At 35.5% G+C, this 26,293-nt stretch overlaps 2 protein-coding genes across 2 annotated transcripts in view; both read left to right on the top strand.

Annotated features, from left to right (window-relative positions):
• LOC123695519 (unconventional myosin-XV) overlaps window positions 1-26,293 on the top strand; it is a 97,932-nt gene that overhangs the window by 13,760 nt on the left and 57,879 nt on the right. The window contains exons 2-6 of the mRNA XM_045641392.1: window positions 16,935-17,082; window positions 21,890-22,140; window positions 22,402-23,507; window positions 23,673-23,836; window positions 24,347-24,576. Coding sequence (XP_045497348.1) covers window positions 16,936-17,082; window positions 21,890-22,140; window positions 22,402-23,507; window positions 23,673-23,836; window positions 24,347-24,576 — 1,898 coding nt within the window. The 5' untranslated portion in view covers window position 16,935. The remainder of the gene's footprint in view (window positions 1-16,934; window positions 17,083-21,889; window positions 22,141-22,401; window positions 23,508-23,672; window positions 23,837-24,346; window positions 24,577-26,293) is intronic.
• LOC123695637 (leucine-rich repeat extensin-like protein 3) lies at window positions 13,530-15,821 on the top strand. The gene is made up of 2 exons (XM_045641543.1): window positions 13,530-13,544; window positions 14,985-15,821. The coding sequence occupies exons 1-2, from the start codon at window positions 13,530-13,532 to the stop codon at window positions 15,819-15,821; spliced, it is 852 nt and encodes a 283-aa protein (XP_045497499.1).

Here is a 26,293-nt window from a genome sequence, read left to right on the forward strand (position 1 = left end):
TTGTTTGTTTGTTTGAACGCGCTAATCTAACGACTGGGAACTACTGGTCCGATTTGAAAAATTATTTCGGTGTTAGATAGGCCATTTAACGAGGAAGGTTATAAGGCTGTATAACATCACGCTACGGCCAACAGGAATGGAGCCACGCGGGTGAAACCGCGGAGCGCAACTAGTAGGCAGATAAAGTTGTACTTTGTAGACTCTCGTGAATTTTTTTAATAACAAAAGGAGAATGACCACGGGTGGTATCGGTAAAATTTTAGTTGTGCCACGTATTCGTGATATTGTTAATTCCTATTTGTATTTATAATGGTCATATGTATCAATATTAAGTCTTAATTATACCGGATAAATTGAAATAATAGTAAAAGTTATTCTTTTGAAACATGTATGACCACGTATGGAATCGGTAAAATACTAGTTGTGTCACGTGTTCGTGATATTGTTAATTCCTATTTGTATTTATAATGATCATATTTATCACTATTAAGTCGTAATTATATACCGAATAAATAGAAATAAAAGTAAAAGTTTTTGTTTTGACACATATATCTATCTCTCTTGCAAGCGTCCTGCGTCATATGTCATAGTTGAATGAATGTGTTCGACGCATTAGTCGACGTTATTTATTTTGAAATAATGTTTATTACGATTTACTTTTCACATTTATCTTGTAAATTAAAATATTACCTATGTAATAAATGTAAAACTTAACGTTCATCGTTAGTTTAAACTCGATAAAGTATTTTTTTGAAGCGTTGAATAAAACTTTTGTTTTATTTTTATTGTCGTGAACTGCGGCTTATTTACATAAAAACTTTAATCGTTTCTAAAAGTACTAACATCAAGCTTCAAATTGAGCTATATTTCATCTTGACACAATAAGTTTGATTGCGATACCAAGTGCCATAGTCACTTGGGCAATCTCCTTTCACAAGGAAAAGGGACGACCACATATTATGAGCTAACATTAGATAATGAATTATAAATTCATAACTAATGCTTGCAAGCAGAGCGGAACCCACCACTTTCGTCTAAAATTGTTCACGCTACACAATTTTACGCCGTTTACAGCGCCATTGTGAACAATTGCTATATTAATTCGATTTATATACACATCATATGAAAGTCGTAAATAAAAACGTCGTTAACCGCCAATTATGCTCTATAAATGAGATAGTTTTGAAAGTTTTACTTTCGTTTTTATGTAACGCATGACTTTTTGCGATATCTTTTTTAGACCTCAAATGTGTGATCTTGTTAGACTTTAGAGTAATTAATAATAACAATTAATATGATCATTATTAAATTATTAAAATACATACCTACAAAAGAAGAACGAAATAAGCACTCTTTTTTGTGAAATGCATCGAGCTGTGAAATGTTATGGGTACCATTCACAGGCGCACCCATTCGCTGGATTTGTAGCTGGCGACAAGTCCGCGGACCAATCTGCGTGTGTATGTGTAGTTGTGCGCGGCTCGTGGCTCGGCGCGGGCTCACCGCCTGGAGACGCGAGCGCCGCGCCGCGCCGCACCCGAGCCGCGCCGGACAAATCCGTACGTGTGTGTGCGCGCGCGGATTTGTCGGTGAACTTGTCAGTCATTCGCCATATCTATACATATAATAAATCTGTAGAAGGGTCAATTCTGTACATTGAAAATATTGAAAAAATAAATAGCAGGGGGTGTTACTGGATCGATACCAAACCCAAATATGTGATTAAAAAAATTTTTGTCTGTCTGTCTGTCTGTCTGTATGTGAAGGCATCACGTGAAAACTAACGGTTCGATTTCGATGAAACTTGGTATAATTATACCTTATTATCCTGGGCGTAAAATAGGATACTTTTTATCCTGGAAAAATACGTAGAAAAAAATTAATCTTAATTTTTCAGTTTTATCCATAGACGTTGTTCCGTAGAACCGCGAACACACGTTGCGTATTATTATAGGCCTAGCCGTATTTGGGTCCAAATTCCAATAGATATTTATAAGATGTCATTGTCAGAGTTACTCAAAATGGAGAAATAAACCATCCACGTGAAGACCGACATCCGCGCGGACGGAGTCGCGGGCGGAAGCTAGTACATAATTAATTTTATAAATAACTAGCTTTCCACCCGCAGCTTCGCCCGCTCAGTCAAAGAAAAACCCGCATAGTTCCCGTTCCCGTGGGATTGCCGGGATAAAACCTATCCTATTTCCCGGGGTAAAAAGTAGCCTGTCCTTTAACGGGTATCAAAATATCTCTATACCAAATTTCATGCAAATTGCTTCAGTAGTTAAGGCGTGATTGAGTAACAGACAGACAGACAGAGTTATTTTCGCATTTATAATATTAGTATGGATTAAAAGAATTCATAAATCACAACTCATTTATTTATTTATGGTGGATAACAGATTTCGATTTTTAGAGTAACGTCTCTAGTAATTATTTAAAAAGAAAAAAAGGTTCAGTTCTTTAAATCAGAAAATGTTTATTATGTTAAGAATAGTTTATTAGTAAAATCAAATATAAAAATTACTCGTATCGGTCATTATTATTATAAACATATTATTTTAATTGAAAAAAGTTAAACAAATGTGCAGTTCTAGTTCGTTCGTTCTTTTTTTCTTCGTTGTTTCAGCTATTCCTTTGCGCACACGAGCTTTTTTTTCTGCGTTAAAAATATTGCACCGACTACTAGAGCCAGAGAGCTTTTTTTCGTGGTAGGGTAGATACGTGCGAGGCTCACCAAAGTTCACAGTCAACTGGACTTCAACTCGGCGCTCGTGTAGTGTGTGGGCGATGACGGATTTGTCCACGGATTGGTACGGCTCGGGGATCGGCTCGCGGTGCGTGTAGTGAATGCCGGGCTTTATTATGAAGAAGTCAAAGTGTCACTTTGACAGCCAGAACAATAAAAAAAAAAAAAATTGTATTCTTATTTCTTATCTGTGTACCGATTAAAAAAAAAGTGAATGTACTATTTTCGATTTGCTGATCACGAATGATGTTGTCTTTTTTGGTTATGTGTTCGAAATTCGAAATAATTTAACAAATTTATCTGAAAAAAACATATTAATATTCCGTTTATTATCAAACATTAGCACTTTATTGATTCTCCAAAGCAACGCTAAAACAATATGCATAAAAAATTAATCCGAAAATAGCTCTGTACATTTATTTAATTAAAATACAGATAAATAAGATTTCCAATAGTTTAGAGGAAATACGAATTATCAGATTTAGTAAATGGAAGGATGTGGCTTAGGATGTTACGTAAGACGAGGTTATATGATTTCTCACTAACTCACTTGACACATTTAAATTGGTAATGATTCATTGAGATTTTTATTTATTTATAAACGAATCTTTATGAAATGTAAATAAAAATAGATTGGGAATTTTGATTATTAGAGCTTTGGTTCAGTTCCAAATATGTATTCACAAATTACATACATAGGTACAATATAATTTTTCGAATTTAATTTTCATAAATAAGAATAAAAAGTTAGTTTGCGATTTAATATTTATATTTCCATTTACGATAAGATGGCGTATCTGAATTTTCTTAGGTCGGGCAGCATCTTAAGCTTTGCCGAAGCGTTTTTTCTTATCGCTGGACAGTGGACTACTAATTGTGTAGAGTTTAGTGTTTACCTAGAAATAAAATAAAAATTGAAGCGAAATATCTCACATTGGCTAAATTAGATTGTCGCAACTATCGTCGCAACGCACAATCGGGGCAGTTTTTACAAACAAGTAGCTATAATAAAACATGATCAGTTTTCTGTGCATTGTTCCGTGGCACAGATGCTTCGACACCAATCCCACACGCTTGCGCAATGCGCAGGAGTCGATCGTGGTGTAATTAACTTATTAACCAAGAATTGGCATTATATTAATAGTTGCAAATAAATGGGTAATCTATACTTTAATATTATAAAGCTGAAGAGTTTGTTTGTTTGTTTGTTTGTTTGAACGCGCTTATCTCAGGAACAACTGGTCCGATTTGTATAATTCTTTCGGTGTTTGATAGCCCATGTATTGAGAAAGGCTATATGCTATATATAATCTCGCTTAGACCAACAGGAACAGAGTACTGCGGGTAAATCCGCGGCGCACAGCTAGTGTAATATATTACGTTTAAAAATTAGAAATAGTTTAAAAATTAACGGATGTAGGTAGGTAGGTATTAACTTTAATAAATAGTTCTAGATATTGGTACCTATAGCTTCAAGTAGGTTTTATAAAATATATTATCAAAAAAGTGATTTAGGTTTAGTACCGATTGTATTGTTAATTTTATTTATCAGTTGAAAAATTGGAAAGGATATCCGCAAGTATAGAAAGAAATCTTAGGTTTCCTTATTGAAGTCTAGACTGTCCGTCTTGGGAGCATCGCTCGCTGCATACCAATAGGTATGTGATCTAGAAAGTAAGTGCATGCGTATGGAAATCTATTATGTATGTTCTAAAAATATAATCATTATTTGATGACATAACAAGAATATCACCAAAAGATGCAAAACATAGGATACACGTTTTAAGATTACTATGCCAAAAATTTGAGAATCTTGTTCAAAATATAAACTTTTATAAATTCTGAAAATTGTGTCAGTTATCAAAAATACAAGGCCAAACGAATAAAAATAACCGCGAAATGCAAAGGAAAAGTTATGGAGAGAAGAACGTAAAACAAAAAGGCGTACCCAGAGCGAGCAATCATTTCTTTTATTTTAATTACATCACCATTTAACATTAAAACAAAAGATGTTTACGCAAATGTTGATTGGTCGTATTCCGCGAGCAGTGTGACGGATCAATGATGGCTAATTATCGTGAGAAATTATTCATTTCATTGATTTCACTTGTTCTATAGATGCCCGCGACTTCGCCCGCTTTGTCTAAAACCGAATAAATTATATACTAAAACCTTCCTCTTGAATCATTCTATCTATTAAAAAAAACCGCATCAAAATCCGTTGCGTAGTTTTAAAGATTTAAGCATACAATGGGACATAGGGACAGAGAAAGCGACTATGTTTTATACTTTTTAACCCGTAATAATAATGAATAAATATACACCAGGTGTTTTTTTTAACACAATACTTTTAAAATGAATATACAACTTGATGTTGAGAGTGAAACAATTAAAAGTAATTTATCATCGCAAATATTTGACGCGTAACTAATGATCGAGATTTGCAATTAAATAATGAGCAGTATAAAAATAGAAGAGAGGAATTCGTTAAAAAACTGCACTGCACTTAGATATAACATTTACTGCTTTTAATGGACATACGAAGCAGATAATAATTTAGAAACCTTATCATTATGAAGCTAATCAAAAATTTATTTATGCACTATGATATTGAACGAAACGAAACGTTTCACATAATTACCTATTTTTTCAATTTTCTTAACCGAATTTCACCTATATCAAATGTTTACATACACTTTACTTATTTTTTTTCAATATCACTTGATCTGTTTCACAGATCGATTTCTTTACCTACACATACCTAAGTAAGTAGTATACCTAGTTTGATTTTTTGTGCATAGGTAGATGAAGATGATTCGTATTCTATGACCTATTAAATATATCTATGCCCTGTAAATTTCATTATTTCTCCACCGAGAATCAAACTATGCACTTTACACTTCTAAAACTGCATTAACCACTCCACTTATTAACACAAAAACATTGTGACCAACGTGATTACTGCGCTAGCGACGCGTGACCGTAGCTAGTGATCCAATGCTTCACTTGCTTTTAATTTATGACTGTTTTTATAATGTATCGTTTAATTTTTTAATTGTATGCCGATTATATTTTTTAAATATTTTTTTTAATTATGGGTCGTTACGTATATAAATTACCTACTAGCTCCGCTCTTGTTGGTCTTAGCGTAATGATATATAACTTATAGTCTTCCTCGATAAATGGGCTATCTAATACTGAAATAATTATTCAAATCGGACAAGTAGTTTCCGAGATTAACGCGTTTACATATATTATTTTAGTACAGATAAACGCGCTGGTTTGAACACTAGATACCTTTTTTAAATTTCTGTAGGTACCAGTAATCTATGTACAATACATTTAATGCTAAAGTCAAAGTATTAGTAAATACCAGGGAATTATTTAATTTCAATGCCATATAAATATGTACTATGGATCGGTGGGTGGAAACTTGACCTTCTCAATCTGACGACTCTCACCCGCATTCCACTGCACGTATCGCGATGAAACATACATTCGAGAAATTTGCATTTTAGTACAAAAACAACGATATATGTGAATCGATTTTAATAACAATTAATTTATATGGGAACATATAGTCCACAGAAACTGTGCTACAGATGACTTTTTTGCAGTCTTCTAATATTGTAACAGTTTCTGTCTTGTTTATTTCAGATAGTCGGAACGCCTTTTAGTGTAGCTGTGTGTAGGGAGATGAAATTAAAGATAGCGGCCAATTAAATTTTATATTTCTTCTAAATTACACAAAAATATATTATTTATATTCACTAACTACAAAACGTGGGTCGGTGGCGCGAGCTATGGGACAACTGCGGGGCGACGCTATGTGACTGTGCGACGCGGCCGAAAATCCTGCGTCAGCACAGCACCTACAATATTCCCCCCTTTTCAAAAAAAATGTGGAACATTTTTAAACAAAATCAAATTAAATTATCTTTATTTAGATTACTAACTCGCACAACGAACCCTAACAATTCTGCTGACAGACAAAAAATAACAATGTGAAACATAATACAAGATTAGTTCAGGAGTCGGTGAAACATTTTTATAAACACACGAACATTTATTTTGAAAAAGATACTTAACATATAAAAATTACTAGTCTGCAGCCATGGTGTTTGATATAACGTTATGATGTCCTCTCTTGGCATCATTGCGGCCATTTGCCAGCAATACAATCTAATAAAGTCCTACGATCGAACAACATAACATTACATACACACAAACATTATAATGTAAAGTAACATTATTAATAAAAAAAAATACGCAATGTATAATATTAAGGTATCATGCACCTTGTACATTAACATGCAAATAAAATCATTCACAATTAATACGAAAATATAATTAAAATTGTTCCCGTCTCTTATACTATGACGATAGATACAATAACAATGCAATATATGAAACGTCATGACATTAAAATTTTAATAACACACAAAGAAATATAACTTACACGTTTGTTAATACACAACTTTATTTAATTCTCGTGTTCTTTCCACCTTGATTTCAGGAACAGATAAGCTAGTAGTACTCATAACTTCTTTTTTAAACCAATTACTAGCAACTTTAATACACTGTTGTTTCAAAACACAACAAACAAAAATAGTTAATATAACTGCAATGAAAATTAATATGATTCCAAATATATTAATTTTATTTTCCAGCTTTGAAACATTGGAAATACTTTCGTTAATGACAACACTTTCCTTGGTTTGATTTAATCCCATAGTAAAATTGTAAAATATTGTATATAGAAAAATAATTGTATAAAATGTATATATTTAGTTGTATATAGTTTGAAAATAAAAAATGTTGAATAAAATATTTAAATATAACCATTCTTTAAATTCAAAGAATTACGTGACCTAAAACAACAACATACAATTTGCAACTTTGCATGGTTGCAATAACAATGGCTATGTACATGATTAAAACATAAATTTACTTGGCGTTTTTCGTATTCGCCCTGATCGTGTAACATAATTTTTACAGCTGGATTTGTCTGTCTCAAACGTTACCTTTTTAATTACCTTTTTTGTATGTAGCGAATCATTAATTTTACTATCACTCATATTAACAGACTTACCTGTGAACTTAGTTACAATATTATTATCATCAGGTAAAACGTATGCAGGTTTTAACCTATCTACTGAAACGTTAAGTTGTCTGTCCATTAATTGAATTTTAAAAGTTTTATCCTTTCTACTAATGACACGATATGGCCCATCATACGGCGGCTGTAATGGTTTCCGTACGGTGTCATTTCTTAAAAATACATATTCGCAATCAATTAAATCTTTATGAATGAACATTTTACACGGTAATTTATTAATTCTAGGTACCGGTTTCATACTGTGTATAATCGACCTCAATTTATCAACATAACTATGTTCGTCACACGGTTTTATATTACTTGTGTCATAAAAATCACCAGGCAGCCTTATATTACTGCCATAAATCATTTGAGCTGAAGTTACGCCTGTGTCTAATTTAACAGTTGTGCGTAACCCTAACAATACTGTTGCTAGTTCATCAACCCATGAATTACAATTTAAACGAGCCATAAGCGCTGCTTTTAAAGATCTATGCCAACGCTCTACTGCACCGTTGCTCTGTGGATGATATGGGGTGGTCCGCAACTTTTGTATTCCCATTAATAACATAAGCTGCTTAAATAAATTACTTTCGAATTGTCGACCTTGGTCACTTGTAAGCCTAAGGGGACAACCGAACCTACAAATCCAACCCTCATACAACACCTTTGCCACAGTCTCCGCAGTAATTTCTTTTAAAGGAAAAGCCTCGGGCCACTTGGTGTACCTATCTATGATTGTTAGACAATATCTAAACCCTTCTGATGAAATTGGCAATGGCCCTACAAGATCAATATGTATATGCTCAAAACGGCTCGAGCCTTGAAAACTTCCTAAATCGGATACAGTATGTTTTGAGACTTTAGCTCTTTGGCACTTAATACATGTTTTAGACCAAATTCCTATATCCTTATTCATTTCTGGCCAAAAATATCTATCTGTTACTAATTTTTTTGTGGCTCTAATACCCGGGTGACTTAAATTATGCACAGCATCAAAAGCTAAACGTCGAAATTGTTTAGGTAAATATGGTCGAATTCTATCTGTGGATGTTTCACAATAAATTTGTTTATTACAATCGAACATTGCAACACGCTTAAGTGTAAATTGACTGTTTACGTTTGACCGGTGTCGCATTTCTGCAAGTTGTTCATCCGTTTCCTGCGCTCGGGCGAGTTCTGCGAAATCTAACACGGTGGGACATGTTATTGTTTCAATTCTCGATAACGTGTCAGCGACTATATTTTCCCTACCTGTTACATGACGAATATCTGTACAAAACTCACTAATAAACATAATTTGCCTAGTTCTTCGAGCAGTTTCCCTATTTGTACCTATTTTACTAAATGCAAAACAAAGCGGTTTATGATCTGTATAAACTATTAATTCGCGCCCTTCAACCATGTTGCGAAAATGAATAATTGATAAATATATCGCTAACAATTCTCTATCATAGGTACTATATTTACGCTGAGCTTCCGTAAGTTTACGTGAAAAATATCCTAAAGGTTGCCAAATATTGTTAATTTTTTGTTGTAAAACTGCACCTATACACGTATCTGAAGCGTCAGTCATAAGAGACAATGGAGAATCTAAGGAAGGATATGTCAACAAAACTGCATTTTTCAAATCGATCTTACATTGTTCAAAATTTTGCTCTGCTAATTTATTCCAATTAATTTTACTTTTGTCTTTCCGTTTCGCACTACCAAGATATTTATTTAACTCTGACTGATGTTCAGCCGAGTGAGGAATATGAGATCTATAAAAATTTAACATGCCTAAAAATCTTCTAAGTTCTTCTATAGTACTAGGCTTAGGAAAATCTAAAATTGCTTTAACCTTGTCTTCGAGCGGCTTAATGCCCTCGGTAGAAACTTCATAACCTAAAAACTCTAATTTTTGCTGACCAAAACTACATTTTGAAAAATTGATAGTTATACCGAATTGATTAAAACGATCAAAAACTTGCTCTAAATGTTCTCTATGCTGACTTTCTGATTCTGAACTGATAATGACGTCATCGATATAAATAAATAAGAAATCTAAACCTTTTAAAACTGTTTCTTGCATGAAACGTCGGAAAGTTTGCGCAGCATTTCGCAAACCAAATGGCATACGCATAAATTCAAATAAACCAAAAGGTGTAATAACTGCTGTCTTTTTTATGTCATTTTCTGCAACAGGCACAGAATTATAGGCTCTATTAATATCTAATTTAGAGAAAATTTTCTTATTACCCAAAATATATGTAAAATCATGTAAACGTGGTACTGGATAACGATCTGGTTTCGTAATTGCATTTAAACGTCTATAATCACCGCAAGGCCTAATATTACCATCTTTTTTGGGAACTATATGTAGTGGACTTGCCCAAGGACTACTACTCGGTCTACAAATCCCTAACTCTTGCATAACAATAAATTCATTTTTAGCCTTTACGTACCTGTCAGGAGGAAGCTGCCTCGCTCTCGCATGCACCGGCGGTCCTGTCGTCTCGATATAGTGACAAACATCGTGTTTTGGCGTCTCTTTGTAAGAAATAGGTTTAGTTAAATCAGGGAATTTATTCAATAAATCGGAATATGGACATTCCATAATTGTTTTTAAAGTGGGCACAGTAGAATTTGAGATATTTCCCTTAGTACTCAAATTAGTTACTTGATCAATCAATCTACGTCCGTTTAAATCAATTAATAATTTATGATTAGCTAAGAAATCCGCACCAATAATTGATTGCTTTACATCCGCTAATATAAAAATCCAACGGAACGGTCGTCTCAGACCCAAATCTAGAGACAAAAAATGAATACCATATGTTTTAATTTCCGTTCCATTAGCAGCAAATAATTTATATTTATTACCTTCTGCATAAACCTTACCATACACCACACTACGCGGGATGACGGACACATTTGCACCACTATCAACTAAAAAGTTTAGTCCTGAATTTCTGTCCAAAACACTGAGACGGTTATTTCTGTAGACTCGGTCGCAGGCACCCGTCGCTGGCTGCACCGATGCTAGTTTTCCGCTGGTTTCTCACGCTGACTAGGTTTCCAGTTGCACGGTTTCACACATTTCGTCGCTTTGTTTTTATATTTGTAATGGTATTTACAAAGCCAATTGGGATTATGCCTTTGATTATGTTGAAATCTACCTCTTGACCTGGATTGTGACCTCGTTCTAAAATTTGATGTATTATTTCTTGTTTCCAATCTTCTCAGTCGATTATTTAATTTTTCTATCTCACCAATCAAATTATTTTCTGGACTGTTGCTTAAACTGGACTGTTGAACTGCTGATACCGAGTTTAAGGGTGTCATGCTCTCCATAACTTTATCTGCTATTGATGCTAAAATATCTTCACTTTTACTCTCGGATACGGCTAACACAGCTCTTATTGCCGGCGGTAATAAATTTTGCCATAAAACTAGAAGTGTTTCTGTTGTTACTCGTCCACGCGCCAAATCTTGCATTTTCCTCATTAATTGTGACGGTTTTTGATCACCCAATTCCATTTCGCCAATTAATTTTTTTATTTGTCGATCTTCCGATTCTTCAAAAATTTGTAATAATCTTCTTTTTAATTTTTCATATTTTCCTGTCTCCGGCGGGCTAATTAAAATGTCCGTGACTTGCTCGATGACTTCTGGCGTTAATTTAGAAATTACTATTTGGTATTTCGCTTCATCTGACATTTTCTGTGGCGATAAAACTGCTTCCGTTTGTATAAACCATATTTTCGGCGATTTCTTCCAAAAATCTGGGATGCGGGACGTAATGGAGATTGACGATAAACTTGCAAATTCTTCTTTAACCGGTTCCATGGTGATATTTAATTTTTATATGTACTTTTATGTGTTATTAAATTTTATTTAGTTATTTAAATTTTACCGCTGCCACCGCCCTGTAGTTTCTTCTTGAGTTGTCCGTATATATATATTTATATATTAATTTTGAATATTTATTCTCCCTACTACACACTCACGTCGATATATCACGCCGGTCGAGATCACGTCGGGGTCACCAATTTAGTGTAGCTGTGTGTAGGGAGATGAAATTAAAGATAGCGGCCAATTAAATTTTATATTTCTTCTAAATTACACAAAAATATATTATTTATATTCACTAACTACAAAACGTGGGTCGGTGGCGCGAGCTATGGGACAACTGCGGGGCGACGCTATGTGACTGTGCGACGCGGCCGAAAATCCTGCGTCAGCACAGCACCTACAGCCTGAACCGATTTTAATAAGACTTTCACTGGTTTTTAGATTAATTCAAAGAGCATTACACATGAATTTTCATTTCATACACGAATCAAAAACCATCGTTTATTTTATATATTTAGCGATATAATAAATAGATTACCTACATAGTGCATTGGCCGGTACTTCCGTTGAAGTTGACGTGTGGGGCTGGACACCACTCGCATACTAAGTACCACCTTCTTTGGTGGAAAGCTATACCGGGTCACGCTTGAATTTTAATATTACGTTTTATTGTAGAAGAACAAATTATTTTAATGTTCAATTGTCGTCTATAGTTCTGTATTTTAGTTAATTTGATAAAATTGCTCGTAAATGCGACTTGATTGGTATTTTGCGTAGAAAATGCTTTCTGACTGTAACTAGGTCATTATAAATGTCACAGAATTACTTATTTTACGTGCTGTTATATTATAATAAATATTTTATAGATAACTAGCTTTCCGCCTGCGGCCTCGCCCGCGTTTTCAAAGAAAAACCCGCATAGTTCCCGTTCCCGTAGTATTTCCGGGATAAAACCTAGCCTATGTTGCTCAGCGAAGATGCAGCTTTCTAATGGTGAAAGAATTTTTGAAATTGGTCCAGTAGTTTATGCATGAAAACCATACATACATACATAATTACAAACCTCTTTATAATATTATAAGTAATAAGTATAGATTAATCATCGTAGTGAGAGATGTTCCTATTTTGACTTACATAATAAAACATACGAAAACGATCGAGATGGGAAGTAAATAGTAATAAATTATCGTTAATTTATATTTATTATTTATAACTACAGTTGCGATGTGACATTTGCGGATACGCTATTAGTTACTGCTGACATTTTATTAATAGTCAACAATTAAAAATATTCACAGAGACTGATTTGTAACGGCGATCACGTAGGTACCTACCATTAAAGCCTATGGAGCCTTATTTATTTGAAGTTATCTAGGTATGTCTAATCTTTAATATTATAAAGCTGAACAGTTTGTTTGTTTAAACGCGCTTATCTCAGGAACTACTGGTCCGATTTGAAAAATTCTTTCGGTGTTAGATAGCCCATTTATCGAGGAAGCCTACCTATATATTATCATTATGTTTGTTACTTTCACAACTACATTATTCCGTGGTGGTGCAAAATTATATTTACAAGACACAAATAAAAAGCCTCTAATTACACGTATCGCAATTTTTAATTCTTAACCATTCACACGAGAACAAGCTGGCCTATTAAATAATATTGTAATTTGACTAGAATCCGGTAAGCTTCCGCTAAAGATGCCGAACACACAGTGAATACGAAATGATAACCTTGATAATTGGAAAGTACCTCTCTCCAGTGTCGCTTAATGCTGTGGAGTAGCGATTGACTTTGGCCGGGTTGTCAAGGTATTCGTATGCACGACCTTAACAGCTTTCTAAATGGCACTAGGCTTGGTGAGGGCATAAGAGTTTTATATGCATGTGAACTACAGGAAGGCAAACTCCCTGATATTGATATGATATTTTATAACAAAGCTGAAATAGGTATACCACTTACCAGATACCTTCGTTCTATGTATGAAACTTCGAAATAATTATTTATCTTATTATTTTGATCAGGACAGTAGGTAGATATGTGTGTGTATGTATGTAATTATCATGACAATTCTGAATTTTACAAAGATTGCTTTAAAAAGTTCACAACGGAAGTTTATTTATGTTTATTTTTTTCATTTAGTTACGCAGTTTTCGGCAACACCAACACGTGGTATACTTATAATATTTTTAAAATAAATAATTTAATTTATTACATGCGTACTGACCAAGCAATGTCTTGTTCACCTTTCTTTAAATTTATGAATACAAAGCTTAGATATTTATGTTCATTTCATTATTTAATACTCGTTTATAACACTTGATTAACTTGTTTCGAGTTATAAAAGCGAACAGTTAACAATGCAATCATTTGAATTATAAGAATTGCTTTCAATACATTATACAAGGAATTATCTTTAGGATATCATTTTGGTTACTCGTAAAAGGCTTATAGGTAAGTGGAAATGAGTACTTACTTTTCATATTATAATATCGTCTATGCGAAGATTAGGTGTTTGTGCACTTTAGTTTGCTGCCTTTTGTACATAACTAGCAAACCGGGTGAACTCCGTTTCGCCACCAGCGACACCTTATCTTTCCTATAAACCTCACGGAGCCCGAGACCTTTCCAACGAATGCAAAACCGTGGAAATCGGTTGATGCATTCTGGAGTTATAGCGTCAGGAAGGAAAACCCGACTTATTTTTTTAAAGTAGATATTAGATTTATAATAAACATACTCGCTTTATGTGTTTCAACGCGAACAGTCTGTAATACCTACCAGGCCTACGCTTATCGTCGCACTATAGACCGATAAAACAATAACTAAACAAATCATATTTCTAAATCTTATTGATTGCATGCAATTATGTCACATACGTGCTTTATCTTCCATAATTGCAATAACGATATTCCGATAATGTTTGTCAATCGTTTCTCGATATATAATACAGGTGAGGTGATGGGAGGGCAAGTGTCTCCGCGGTCACTGGCAAGGTGACTGCTACCATGATCCTTCTGTTTATAGCCTGTTTATTATATGTAAGTATGGTTCATGAGTTTTAATGTACAGTTATAGTAAAAGCTCTAGATAAGGTTTTATCGTTACAGAAATATGTTTTTCCTTTTTTGTTATACTTTTGACGTAATTAACAGAAACATTTATTAAATTCGCATTATGTGTCGTGCAAATATGGAAAAGAAAATAGACAATATCTTAAACAACAAGTTTGATTTCTGCAAGTCAACGTAACTTGCTTATATACTCGTTTTATACTCATTATAAATTACCTATTTCAGGCACAAGCAAATGGGCAGTACTACGCCTCGCCGTACCCTGCGCCACCAGCTTCGTACTGCGGATGCTGTTCACCACCAATCCCGCTGCAGGCGCCTGCACCAGCTCCCATCTACGTCACCCTCCCCGCGCCCCCGCCTTTAACCGTCACCCCCCCGCCCTTACCACCTATGATCATCGAGTTACCCCTCCCTCCACCACTAACTGTGACCCCTCCAGCGTCTCCGCCCATGTGTATAACGCCACCAGCTCCTCCACCGATCACGATCACGCCGCCCGCGTCCCCGCCAATCACGGTCAACCCGCCCCCGCTTCCTCCCATGTGTGTCACACCCCCGCAGCAACCACCTATGTTCGTTAGCCCGCCAATCCCGCCACCGATCTTTCTAGAACTTCCTTTGCCGCCACCGATTGTGATAGAGCTGCCAGCGCCGCCTCCGATCGTTGTGCAACCTCCGCCTCTGCCGCCTGTGATGGTACAGCCGCCGCCGCTGCCGCCGATGCCCGTGCAGCCGCCGCCTCCGCCTCCTATGATGATCAATCCTCCTCTACCACCACCGCTGTGCATTCAGCCGCCTCCACCAAGTCCGATCACAGTGCAGCCGCCGTGTCCGGAGCCAATGTACGTGCAGCCGCCGCCACCGTGTCCGATTAACGTGCAGCCGCCAGCATTGCCGCCGATCCGCGTGCAGCCCCCGCAGCCACCCCCAATGTGCATCCAACCACCACCTCTCGAACCCTTCTGCCTGCAGCCTCCTCCCCCGGCGCCTATCTGCTTCCAATCCTCATGCCCTTGTGGGATGCCGTCGTCGGCGCAACCAACGCCGATCTATCTATGATATTTAACTTTATAAAATAAATGTTATTTATGAAATAGAAATAAAAGTACTTATTCGAAACTATGTTATGGTTTTATTTCACTTCTTTTGTAAAACAATACACCCACTCGAATGAGTTTAGTAGAAAATCGTTATTCATTAGTAAATGCACTCTATATAATTTACAAACTTCCATGAATATTAAATGATTAATCAATAATTAGTCCATACATAATTTGGTAATTGATATTTAGTTGTTAGCGACATTTTAATATTGAAGATACAGCATTTGGAACAGTACATCAATATAAACAACTCGTGGAAATCTTATAAATTGCGTAAGAGTTAAAAAGTGTTTCCTACTAGTAATTAATAACAAATAAAAGTTCAGTGTAGTTGTATAATTATTAAAGTGAAAAATGAATTCAGTGTGTGTAAATGTGTTATAAACTTAAAAATACACACAGAACCTAGGTCTATTTCTATGGCAAAAAGCAAGTGAAACAGAAATAAACCTTCAATATAGTGAGAATTTTTTTTACCATATATTGCAGAGTAGACAAATATGTACATACTTACAACAATTCATATCAATTAATTTTATGCACATATATAATTCGATAATGGTGCAGAATTGCTGTTATGTAGGTACCGTTGAAGTAAATAAGTTTAGTAACTAGTAAATAATCAAACATAACATCGTATTAGCATTAGTAAATTTTAAACAGATCTTATCAGCTTATTTTGCGAAAGAATAACAAACATCGATACATTCTTACAAACGCATTTACAATATTTTACAAGCTATTGACCCCACCTTCGCCTGCGTGGAAACGATAAATTTTCATGGTACAAATTTTCATCCCCTATTTTAAACCCTTTGGGGTAGAATTGATCAAAATCTTTTCTTAGCAGATGCCTATGTCCTAACATCTACCTGCATGACAAATTTCAGCACGATCCTTTCAGTGGTTTGGGTTGCGCGTTGATAGATCACTATGTCATTCAGTCAGTCACCTTTGAGTTTTATTTAGATGTCTATGATTACTAGTAATTGGTGAAACCTTGGGTTAAACCATAAGTACACTCTATCGTCTATACTCCTTTTATAAAACTTTACCTTCTTGTTCGCAGCATGGCGGGGTCAGGAGGCACGGAGTGGAGCGAAGGCGCGGCGGTGTGGTTCCAGCCGGCCGGCGCCTCCGCCCCGCTGCCCGGCGAGCTGGTTGAGGTGCACCGCGCCGCGAGGGTCCTGTTGGTCAGCGCTTCTGTTAACGGACAGGTTGGTATTTAATTCAAACTTTTATTTATTCAATTGGACTTCTTCTAGAAGCACTTTAGAATCGTCATTACATATTTATTTACATTTGCCACCGATTGGAAAAGCAGTATCTATGGAGAAGAACCGGCAAGAAACTCTATAGTTGCTCTTTTAATTAAGTGCGTGACTAGTACCTAAGCGTAAAAGAGGCTCGTATCATGTTCAGAGGTTAGGGAGAGGTGCACACTTCAATATTTAGCTAGCATTGCGTGGAATTAAAAAAAATGTGGCATAGCTAGAAAAAAGAAATACCTCTAATACTAATGTTTCGGAAATGTCGATTAAATGGAATGTTGCTATAGGAGACTGCTAAAAGTCAACATCCAATATTCAGATCTAGACTCCTTATTAACCACATCTGATAGCCAATCACTTAAAGAAAAGGTAACAGAAGTTTACACAAACGCCACTATGGCATAATTATGCGTATGTGTGATCTATCAAATACGTACGAATTACGATGACACAATTTATATTGAAAAAGCTTACTTACGTAGGTAGGTACGTTTTAAATCTGCAAAAAGTTTTTTGACCACGGCTCAAAATTCCATCCATTCCTCGCTTCCACGTAAAAACTATAACGGTACATACTAAAGTAGATCTTATGCAATGTGTCATATTATATGCGTGTTCGAAGAAACACTAGGTTACAAGTATATCATAAATTACTTTAATTTGTTTCTACCGTTATGCCCAGTTGCTCATTTGAAAGCGAGAACTCGTGTTATATTTTTTATAATGTCCACGACTGCGGCTCGATTATTATCAATAAAAATTAAAAAGGTTATATTAAAAAAGGTAACAAGATTATGAATACGTAAAATGTAATAATTTAGATGTAAGTCGCATTTGATAAAAATTCATTGGACGTTTTATTTTATTATTGTTTTCTGAAATATCAAATTACTCCCAATACTCCCATACATTTTAATATTATATTGTATAGGTCTGCATAGACCTAGTTAAAATAAAATGCATTTGAAAAATTACATAATTATAAATAGCAACTTGGCTGTTTTTTATCACATTTCATCATGCTTCATGCAATATTATTGTGCAAATAAAATTATATTAAGTATATCTCTCGCATTTTGTTTATGATCTAAGATTTTGAGTAATTAATTCAAATGTGAAAATCGGAAGAAAAAAATACACTGTTCAAATAAATTATGTGCCATAATTATTTTTATTTATGTTAGTTCAGATTTATTTTTAACAATTGGTAAAATTAATTAAGGCGATTTTAAGAAAGTTAAAGAAGTCTCACAATTGTCAAGTACCAGGCAGCCATAAATACATAGAGGTAGGTCGTTAGCGAAGAAAGGGCGTGGACGCAAGGTCACCGTCGGAATGTCGATAGAGAGTCGTCAGTACCTAGTTTATGTTCCCCTGGTACTTGCATGCTGCACGCCGTATGGTGTTGATTAGCTGTTTTATATTTATTTATTCAGACGTGAGTTTACGAGCCATCTTGACCCTTAATCTATTTGACATAAAACAGGTTTGATCACGAATAAAATCTAGTCATTTGGTATTTGGAATCTTAATGGCATATTTGGTGATAGATTCTAATTTAGCTCGTGTTCGAAAATCTGCAAAGATGATTATCATAACAGGTTTTTGATTCATGGCATGAATTCCTGGATACATTACAACGCCGTTTACTTCTAAACTAAGACACATTTTGATCACATTTTTCCCATTTAAGAAAATACGTTTTCTAGATGTGGAAAATGGTCGAATATGTTATTCGTAACTAAAACCTCAAGTCTATCATACAGTGTTTGTTTTTACGCTTGTCACTGCTATATAAACTGTTGTTTTTATTGCCCCACTTTGCAAATGGCCACTAAACAACATCCCAGTATCTAAGTCCGTTAATCCTAACAGTTCTAGCATTTCAGTCTATGTCTTTAATCAGGTATGTGTAGTGCATTTGTGACTAACAAGTGAAAAACGTATGTGCAAATTAGTGCAGATTTCTAACAATTGAAGTAATTACATAAGTGTCAGTGATAGTAAGAGAAAACGAAGAGACGAACGATGTTTTACGTTACGTGATTCTGTGTGCAAGTGGTGCAAGTGATTCGACTGTCATATTACTTTTAAGTGAATAAGAAAAGGAATATTATAAGACAAAATTAATTGAAAAGTGGGAATGCATATTATGGAAATGTTAGATTACATTCCAAGGAATAATAATGTCCATTTATATGATTTAGTGTACTGTTGTATTCAGACGATAACTACCTACAATGCAATCGACTGAACAACTATTGTAATTTACTAAACATTACTTTAACAAACTAGCTCACCTATATTTCGTCTACAATAACACTGGGACAAAATTCCTCACGACTACGTGCTCATATTCACGCACTTAATATCAGCTAAGTATCCAAGAATTCCCGCCAGCATCGATTAGCATTCCTCTCCACCACATGCGCGTGCGATTCGCGCCAACTCCGCCAAGTTCCTTGGATTCCATACATGACGTACAGAGGTACAGGCGGAGGCAGGTGACGGAAATGGTATCGATATTGAAGACACCTTCTAGAACGTTCAGGAAAAGGCGGCAAATGAAGATGTTGAAGGATCTTTGCTTGAAGGTTTTGATGGATAATGTAAATACCATTTAATTTTGTTTTTAGGGTGTTTTGCTGATTCAAAATATTAGATGAAGTACATGCTGACTCTTTTAAGTCTTAAATTACATTATGGTCAACAATATTTAATCTTTACCTTCGGGATATTTTAAATATTCGATATTACCCCAATTTAACTGCCATTGTTAGTATGGAATGAATGGAATCGTGTCTAGATTTCAGGGCGTAGAAAATAAGATTCGGACATTTATCGTCATAAATTAATAAAAATCAATATTCATTAAAATTTATTTAGTTATATGTTTCATCATGTTTAATCAGAATTATTTTTAATACGAAAAGATTTACCAATGCTTATAAATAGTCATTATGTTACTGATCTACGACACATGATGTTAATTAGGTAACAGGTCATTAATAGTCCATTTGGATAACGATTTAACATCGATACGATTGGATTTCTATTAAAGATTAATTACTAATTATAAATCGAATATTAACTAATCTATACAATCGAAACATAAATATATCTTACAGAAAATTATTTAACCATGTTTTATCTTCACGCATAACAGGGAAATGAAAATTTTCGCTTATTTTACATTAATAAACCATCGCGCCAAGTTTCTCTATGTGTTAAATAATAAGCTTGATCGTATAAAACAAAATTGCCTATCTATTAACATTAAATTCCGAAATAAACACCATCGCTATCTAGGCACCGAAATTCCTTCACGCAAACGTAACAAACAAGCCCAAAACGCCTATACTTCCAAGCTGTCACAAACAGCATATATCTATACGTATGCTATAATGTATGTATGTGTCTGTATGTATTAAAATGAGGGTCACTTAACAGTATCGACGTAATCGCCGGTCGAGTCTGGTTTGCAAATTATCTGGTTGAGCGGGTGTGTGGTATCTGCTGTTTTGGTATGGCTCGATGCTCTGGTGACTTGCAACGTTATGTTAACGACTGTTGTAAAGGAGTTTTTGTTAGCTATTTGGTCGCGTAGTAGATAATAGTATCGTGACAAACGGAACCTTTAAAGTTTATCGTCAATCAAAATCCGGAAAATCTTCATCAAATTCTATGCAGTCAAATTTATTATTATTATTGTACAGACACTTTTTTTTTAAATAATGGTTTTCATTTCTGTATCTATATCAGACGCATTTCACATAATTATCAAGGACCAATATAAATATAATGGTTGTGTATATTTCGTCGTCAGCATTTCCTAGCTTAGTGAAGTTTAAATGTTAAATCCAGACACACTCCTGACCAGAATTCGTAATAATTCTCATACACAGAAAGTACCTAATCTTCTCAAATTCAAAATCCATAGGTATATTTGCAATAATGCAATCTCTGTCCATTCATTACAGTTATTGATTACTTTTTATTCCCATCCGGGTTAAAAACTGTCCCTTCTCAATCTGTAGCTAACCGCATGACACAAGACATTAATATTTACTAAAACCACACACATGAACCCGACAGCGAAATGCTAAGATGGTGAGATACTTGGTGAGATATCATTGTGATGAGTTATGTCATTAATGTCCTCATTTCTCACTTGGCTGCTTAAGTAGAACTTTTGGATAATGAAAGTGTTAATTTTATAATAACATCGATCTTTGGTTTTAGCGGTATGAGCTTTTAATACGTAATATGTTATGATTTAACATTTATGATGGTGGTTAAGTAAATCAGGTTTTTTTACGTTATTATTTTTATCAGTATAAAATGTGGTTGGCGGTTTTCCTTACTTCCTCATCCCATTGAATAGTTCGCACACGCTAGTCTTTTTCTTCCTTGTATTGTTTAGTAACCTTATCTATATTAAAAATTGTTTTATCAAATACTAAAAGATTTGGAATCCAAGATTTGCGAACGAAAAAAAAATAACACTAAATAATAAAATTTACATATATTACATTAATATTCACTAAACTGAATTAATGTGAGTTTAAATGATCAGAGTTATTGGAATTCTAACATAAACAACACAGTAACAGAAAAGCGTCCATTTATTAAAATTTCACGATAAGCATTTCACTTAGTGGCTGTTAGAATGATAATTTGTCTCAAACTATCACCATTTAGATTAGAAAGCGCTAAAAGCGTATTTATAATTTTGTTTCTCTAATCATTTCAGCCACAAACATTCGCTTTACAAATGGGTAACGGTGAAGAAGAAGGTGATCCAGTATGGCCCAGAGAAGAGCTCGGTCCGACAGGAGTGGACGACATGACCAGGCTACACGACCTCCATGAAGCTGCACTCCTTTGGAACTTGAAACTCAGATACGAACAAGGCCTGATATACACATATGCCGGATCCATCCTGGTGGCTGTGAACCCATACCGACCAGTTGACGCGCTATACGGACTACAAACGGCCAGACGGTAAGACAGACGAACCCGTCTCTACACTAATTAGTGTTGATTCCATAGAATCATTAATTTTAAGTTGTAGTCGAACAAAAAGTCTAAATAATTGAGTCTTCGTAACCATTGCGTGACTATACGTAACACTCATAACAGTAATTATGCGATGAGGTAACGTTTTCCAATTAGTTATAATTGCAATGTCAAATTTCAATGTGTAACTGGTGCATTACTTTGAAAATTATGTGAAGATTTATGCAATTTTACTACGGTTTTCAGGTACCACGCAGCAGAAGCACTGGGAGATTTACCGCCCCATCTTTTTGCCATAGCTGCCGCGGCCCGCGCTGCATTACCCCAACCACAAGCCATATTAATATCTGGGGAATCTGGCGCAGGCAAAACAGAATCAACGAAATTAGCTGTACAATTTCTAGCCGCGGTCGCTCCGGCGCCCCTAGGAAGGGCTCCCGTCTCTGAACAGATATTAGAAGCCGCGCCATTGTTAGAAGCGTTCGGCAACGCTCGGACACCAAAAAATCACAACTCTAGTCGCTTCGGAAAATTGCTTGAATTATACTTTAAGGAAGGCGCCTTAGCTGGCGCCAGAGTTGCTCATTATTTATTAGAGAAATCTCGTATAGTCACCCAATCGCCTGGAGAAAGAAATTATCACGTATTTTATGAATTGCTAGCTGGTTTGGACGAGGAACAGAGAAAAGCGAGAGGTCTGTTAACAGCTGAGCATTACTTCTACTTGAATCAAGGAGGAGATTCTAACGGGGCCGGAGCGGGCGCTGATTGGTCAGCACTATGCGGTGCTATGCAAGTGCTGGGTATCGGCGACGCGGAACGCGAAGACATAATAAAAGTACTGGCAGCCGTGCTACATTTAGGGAATGTTTACTTCCATCGAAGACAGCTCCGTCACGGACAAGAGGGAGTTCAGCTAGGTGGTGGCGCAGAAGTACGTTGGGCAGCGCATTTGTTGAAACTACCTGCTGAGGAATTGGCTAGAGCTTTAACTACAAGAGTAACGGCTGCAAGAGCTGAAAGAATGCGATCTCCGCTACCGATAGACCAGGCGCTAGACGCAAGAGACGCGTTTGCTAAAGCGTTGTACTCATCGCTATTTAACTGGCTAGTACTGCGAATAAACTCGATAGTCCATCGCGGTGGCTTGCACGACGCGCACAGAATATCTCTCCTGGACATCTTCGGGTTCGAAGACTTGGAAGAGAATTCGTTCGAGCAGCTGTGTATAAACTACGCGAACGAAACGCTGCAGCATTATTTCAATAAGCATATATTTAAGTTGGAGCAACAGGAGTATCAGAAGGAGAGACTGGAATGGTCACAGCTCACTTGGAATGATAATTCACCGGGTAAGTTTTTATATCTCAGTAAAAAATATAATTTGTAAACAAATATCTCTTCTCCAATCCAAATGACTTTTAGCAGCATAGTTAAGCAATCACATAATTTAAAATGATATTTCGCTATAAATAATAAAAACTAACCTTAAATTAACAAGTAAATATAAATTCCAGTAATCCAACTGTTAAGCAAGAAGCCGGTAGGCATTCTACACCTACTGGACGACGAGAGCAACTTCCCCCGAGCGTCAGACGCGTCTTTCTTGGAGAAGTGCCACTATAACCATGCGCTAAATGAATTGTACTCCAGACCTCGGTTGGGTGCTAATGAGTTTGGGGTAAGGTTCTACTTACATTTAGAACATTGTTTAATTTAACTGTCACTACATACTATAAAACAAAGTCGCTTTCCGCGGCATGTGTGTCTGATTAGATCTTTAAAATTACGCAACATATTTTGATGATGTTCTTTAATAGTTAGATCTTGAAGAAGGGTCTAGTAAATATTTTTTTTTTTAATTTTGTACAAAGCGGAAATGAGCGCCGAAGGCTCGTTAGATTGTAAATATAAAATTTTAATTTCACTAGTTCCATGTGCAAGTGAAGTGCGCGCATTTTAAATGAAGTTCTATCAAGAAGTGATAGGTAATAACGAATATATTTTTAAATTTGTGTACATATTATTTCTGTATTTAGTATACAAAAAACTCTAAAAAATGCCTTATCAATACAGTTGTTACATTTTCATTAACACAGAAACGTTTTTCTGAAGACTATAGTTTAAATATACAAAATTATGATTAGATATTAATCATAGCACTAACCATCTTAACTTTAATACCCTCCAGGTGAAACACTACGCCGGCCAAGTATGGTACAACGTAGAAGGTTTCCTGGACAAGAACAGGGACGCGCTCCGAGGTGATGTCCTGGAACTGCTGTGTAGTAGCGAAGTACCGTTAGTTGCTGAAATGTCTGCGCAGTTGAGAGCTCATCATGATGCCAATAAAACTCTGCCCAGGGGTGCCAATGGTCGCTTTGTTACTATGAAGCCGAGGACGCCTACTGTTGCTGCTAGGTAAGATATTATTTGTTATTTATAATGTACACTAATATTATGAAGATGAAGAGTTTGTTTGTTTGTTTGTTTGAACGCGCTAATAATCAGAAACTACGTGTCCGATTTGAAAAATTCTTTCGGTATTAGATAGCCCATTTATTGAGGAAGGCTATAAGATATAATATATCATCACGCTAAGACCAACAGGAGCGGAGTAATGCGGGTAAAACCGCAGGTATCAGCATGGACCCAATAAATATCTAGAGGACTTATCATAGCCATAGAAAACAGCGTAATTCGTTTCTCAGTTCCCAATTTAGTCGATAGATGTCACTCGCAGTATCATTTGGCATTTTTTTATAATTGAATGGTTCTTGTCTCAACTAGATGTCGCTTCTAAAAAAAATCAATGTGCCAAATAGTATCTTGACGTAAAATATAATACGCAAAAAACGTAAACTATAACGTTAAATATAAAACGTAAAATATTATAAAGGCAAGAGGCGGCTCGTGACAAAATTGTACGGGTGTTCAATTATTGAACTAAAACAAAGAAAATACAGTAGCGTAGTAAATTCATAACAAAAAAAATGAGCACCACATTATAAATGTCCATTTAAACACTAAAAATTATAAAGTACAGGCCATTTCAAAACGAATTCAATGATCATCAATTAATAATTAGAAAATCCCCGAATTTGCTTTCGCGAGCGTATTTTTATTGTTTGTTTATAATATAGGAGTGGCAACTGGCAACGTCGCGCGCTTGTCGCGCGCAATTGCTGCTGTCATGCGATGCGGCAACATCGCGGTTTCGCGCAGGACCTCCGCAGGACTGTCGCAAAATTTCTCTTTCACTCTTATTGGATTCCGTATTTAGGCATTTGATATTCGATTGGAGTTTAGGTATACGATAAATTTAATTTTAAATTAAAGATATATTAATTGTTAAATGAATGAGCACAAGTTTATTATAATAATTATTTATGAGAGTTCACTGCCCTAGCGCTCCTTAGGATGAACCGCCTATTTTTTCAGTTTTCACTTCGATCATCGCTGTTCGAGAGTGACTTCGTGACCACCATCATGGACCACGCTGCTATGAACTGTTTTTATCTAAGAATTACTCGAACAATTAGAGCATAAATTTCAACGTAAGACGTATAAGTGTCTGTAGCTGTATTGACTCAGTCTCGTACTTATAAACTGATGGACGCTGGTTCAAATCATCGCCGTACATCTAGATTTTTTTTCTTTTCCCGTATTTTTTGCTCATATAAATATGTAATACTGTTTACAAGGGAATAATTAAGAAGAAAAAAGATATAGACATTTTTTTTTAACAAAAAATAAAGAATATATATACACTACTCTGATCACTATGTCGAATGTTTGTAGTGGGTGTCGAAACCTTATTAAAGGTACTCACTTCCTTAGATGCTCCCTATGTTCTTTAGCGTATGACTTGCAGTGCGCTGGAACCAACGATAAGAGATTTTATGCCATGTTACCTGAAAAGAAGTCTTCTTGGAAATGTCCAGCATGTCTTAGCCAGCGACCCAAACTTGATAACACCAACACAGTCAGTCGCTTACGTCAGTGTGAAGCGTACGTGTTTGATCAAGCGGGTTACAAATTAAATTCAAATCTAATTGAAATAGTATATCTTGTTGGAAGTTTTTATTAGTGGTGCTTAAGTTATCAAAAACAATCTGATTTGTGGACGAATACGCGT

Source organism: Colias croceus, chromosome 11, assembly GCF_905220415.1.
Source record: "Colias croceus chromosome 11, ilColCroc2.1".
Lineage (NCBI taxonomy): Eukaryota > Metazoa > Arthropoda > Insecta > Lepidoptera > Pieridae > Colias > Colias croceus.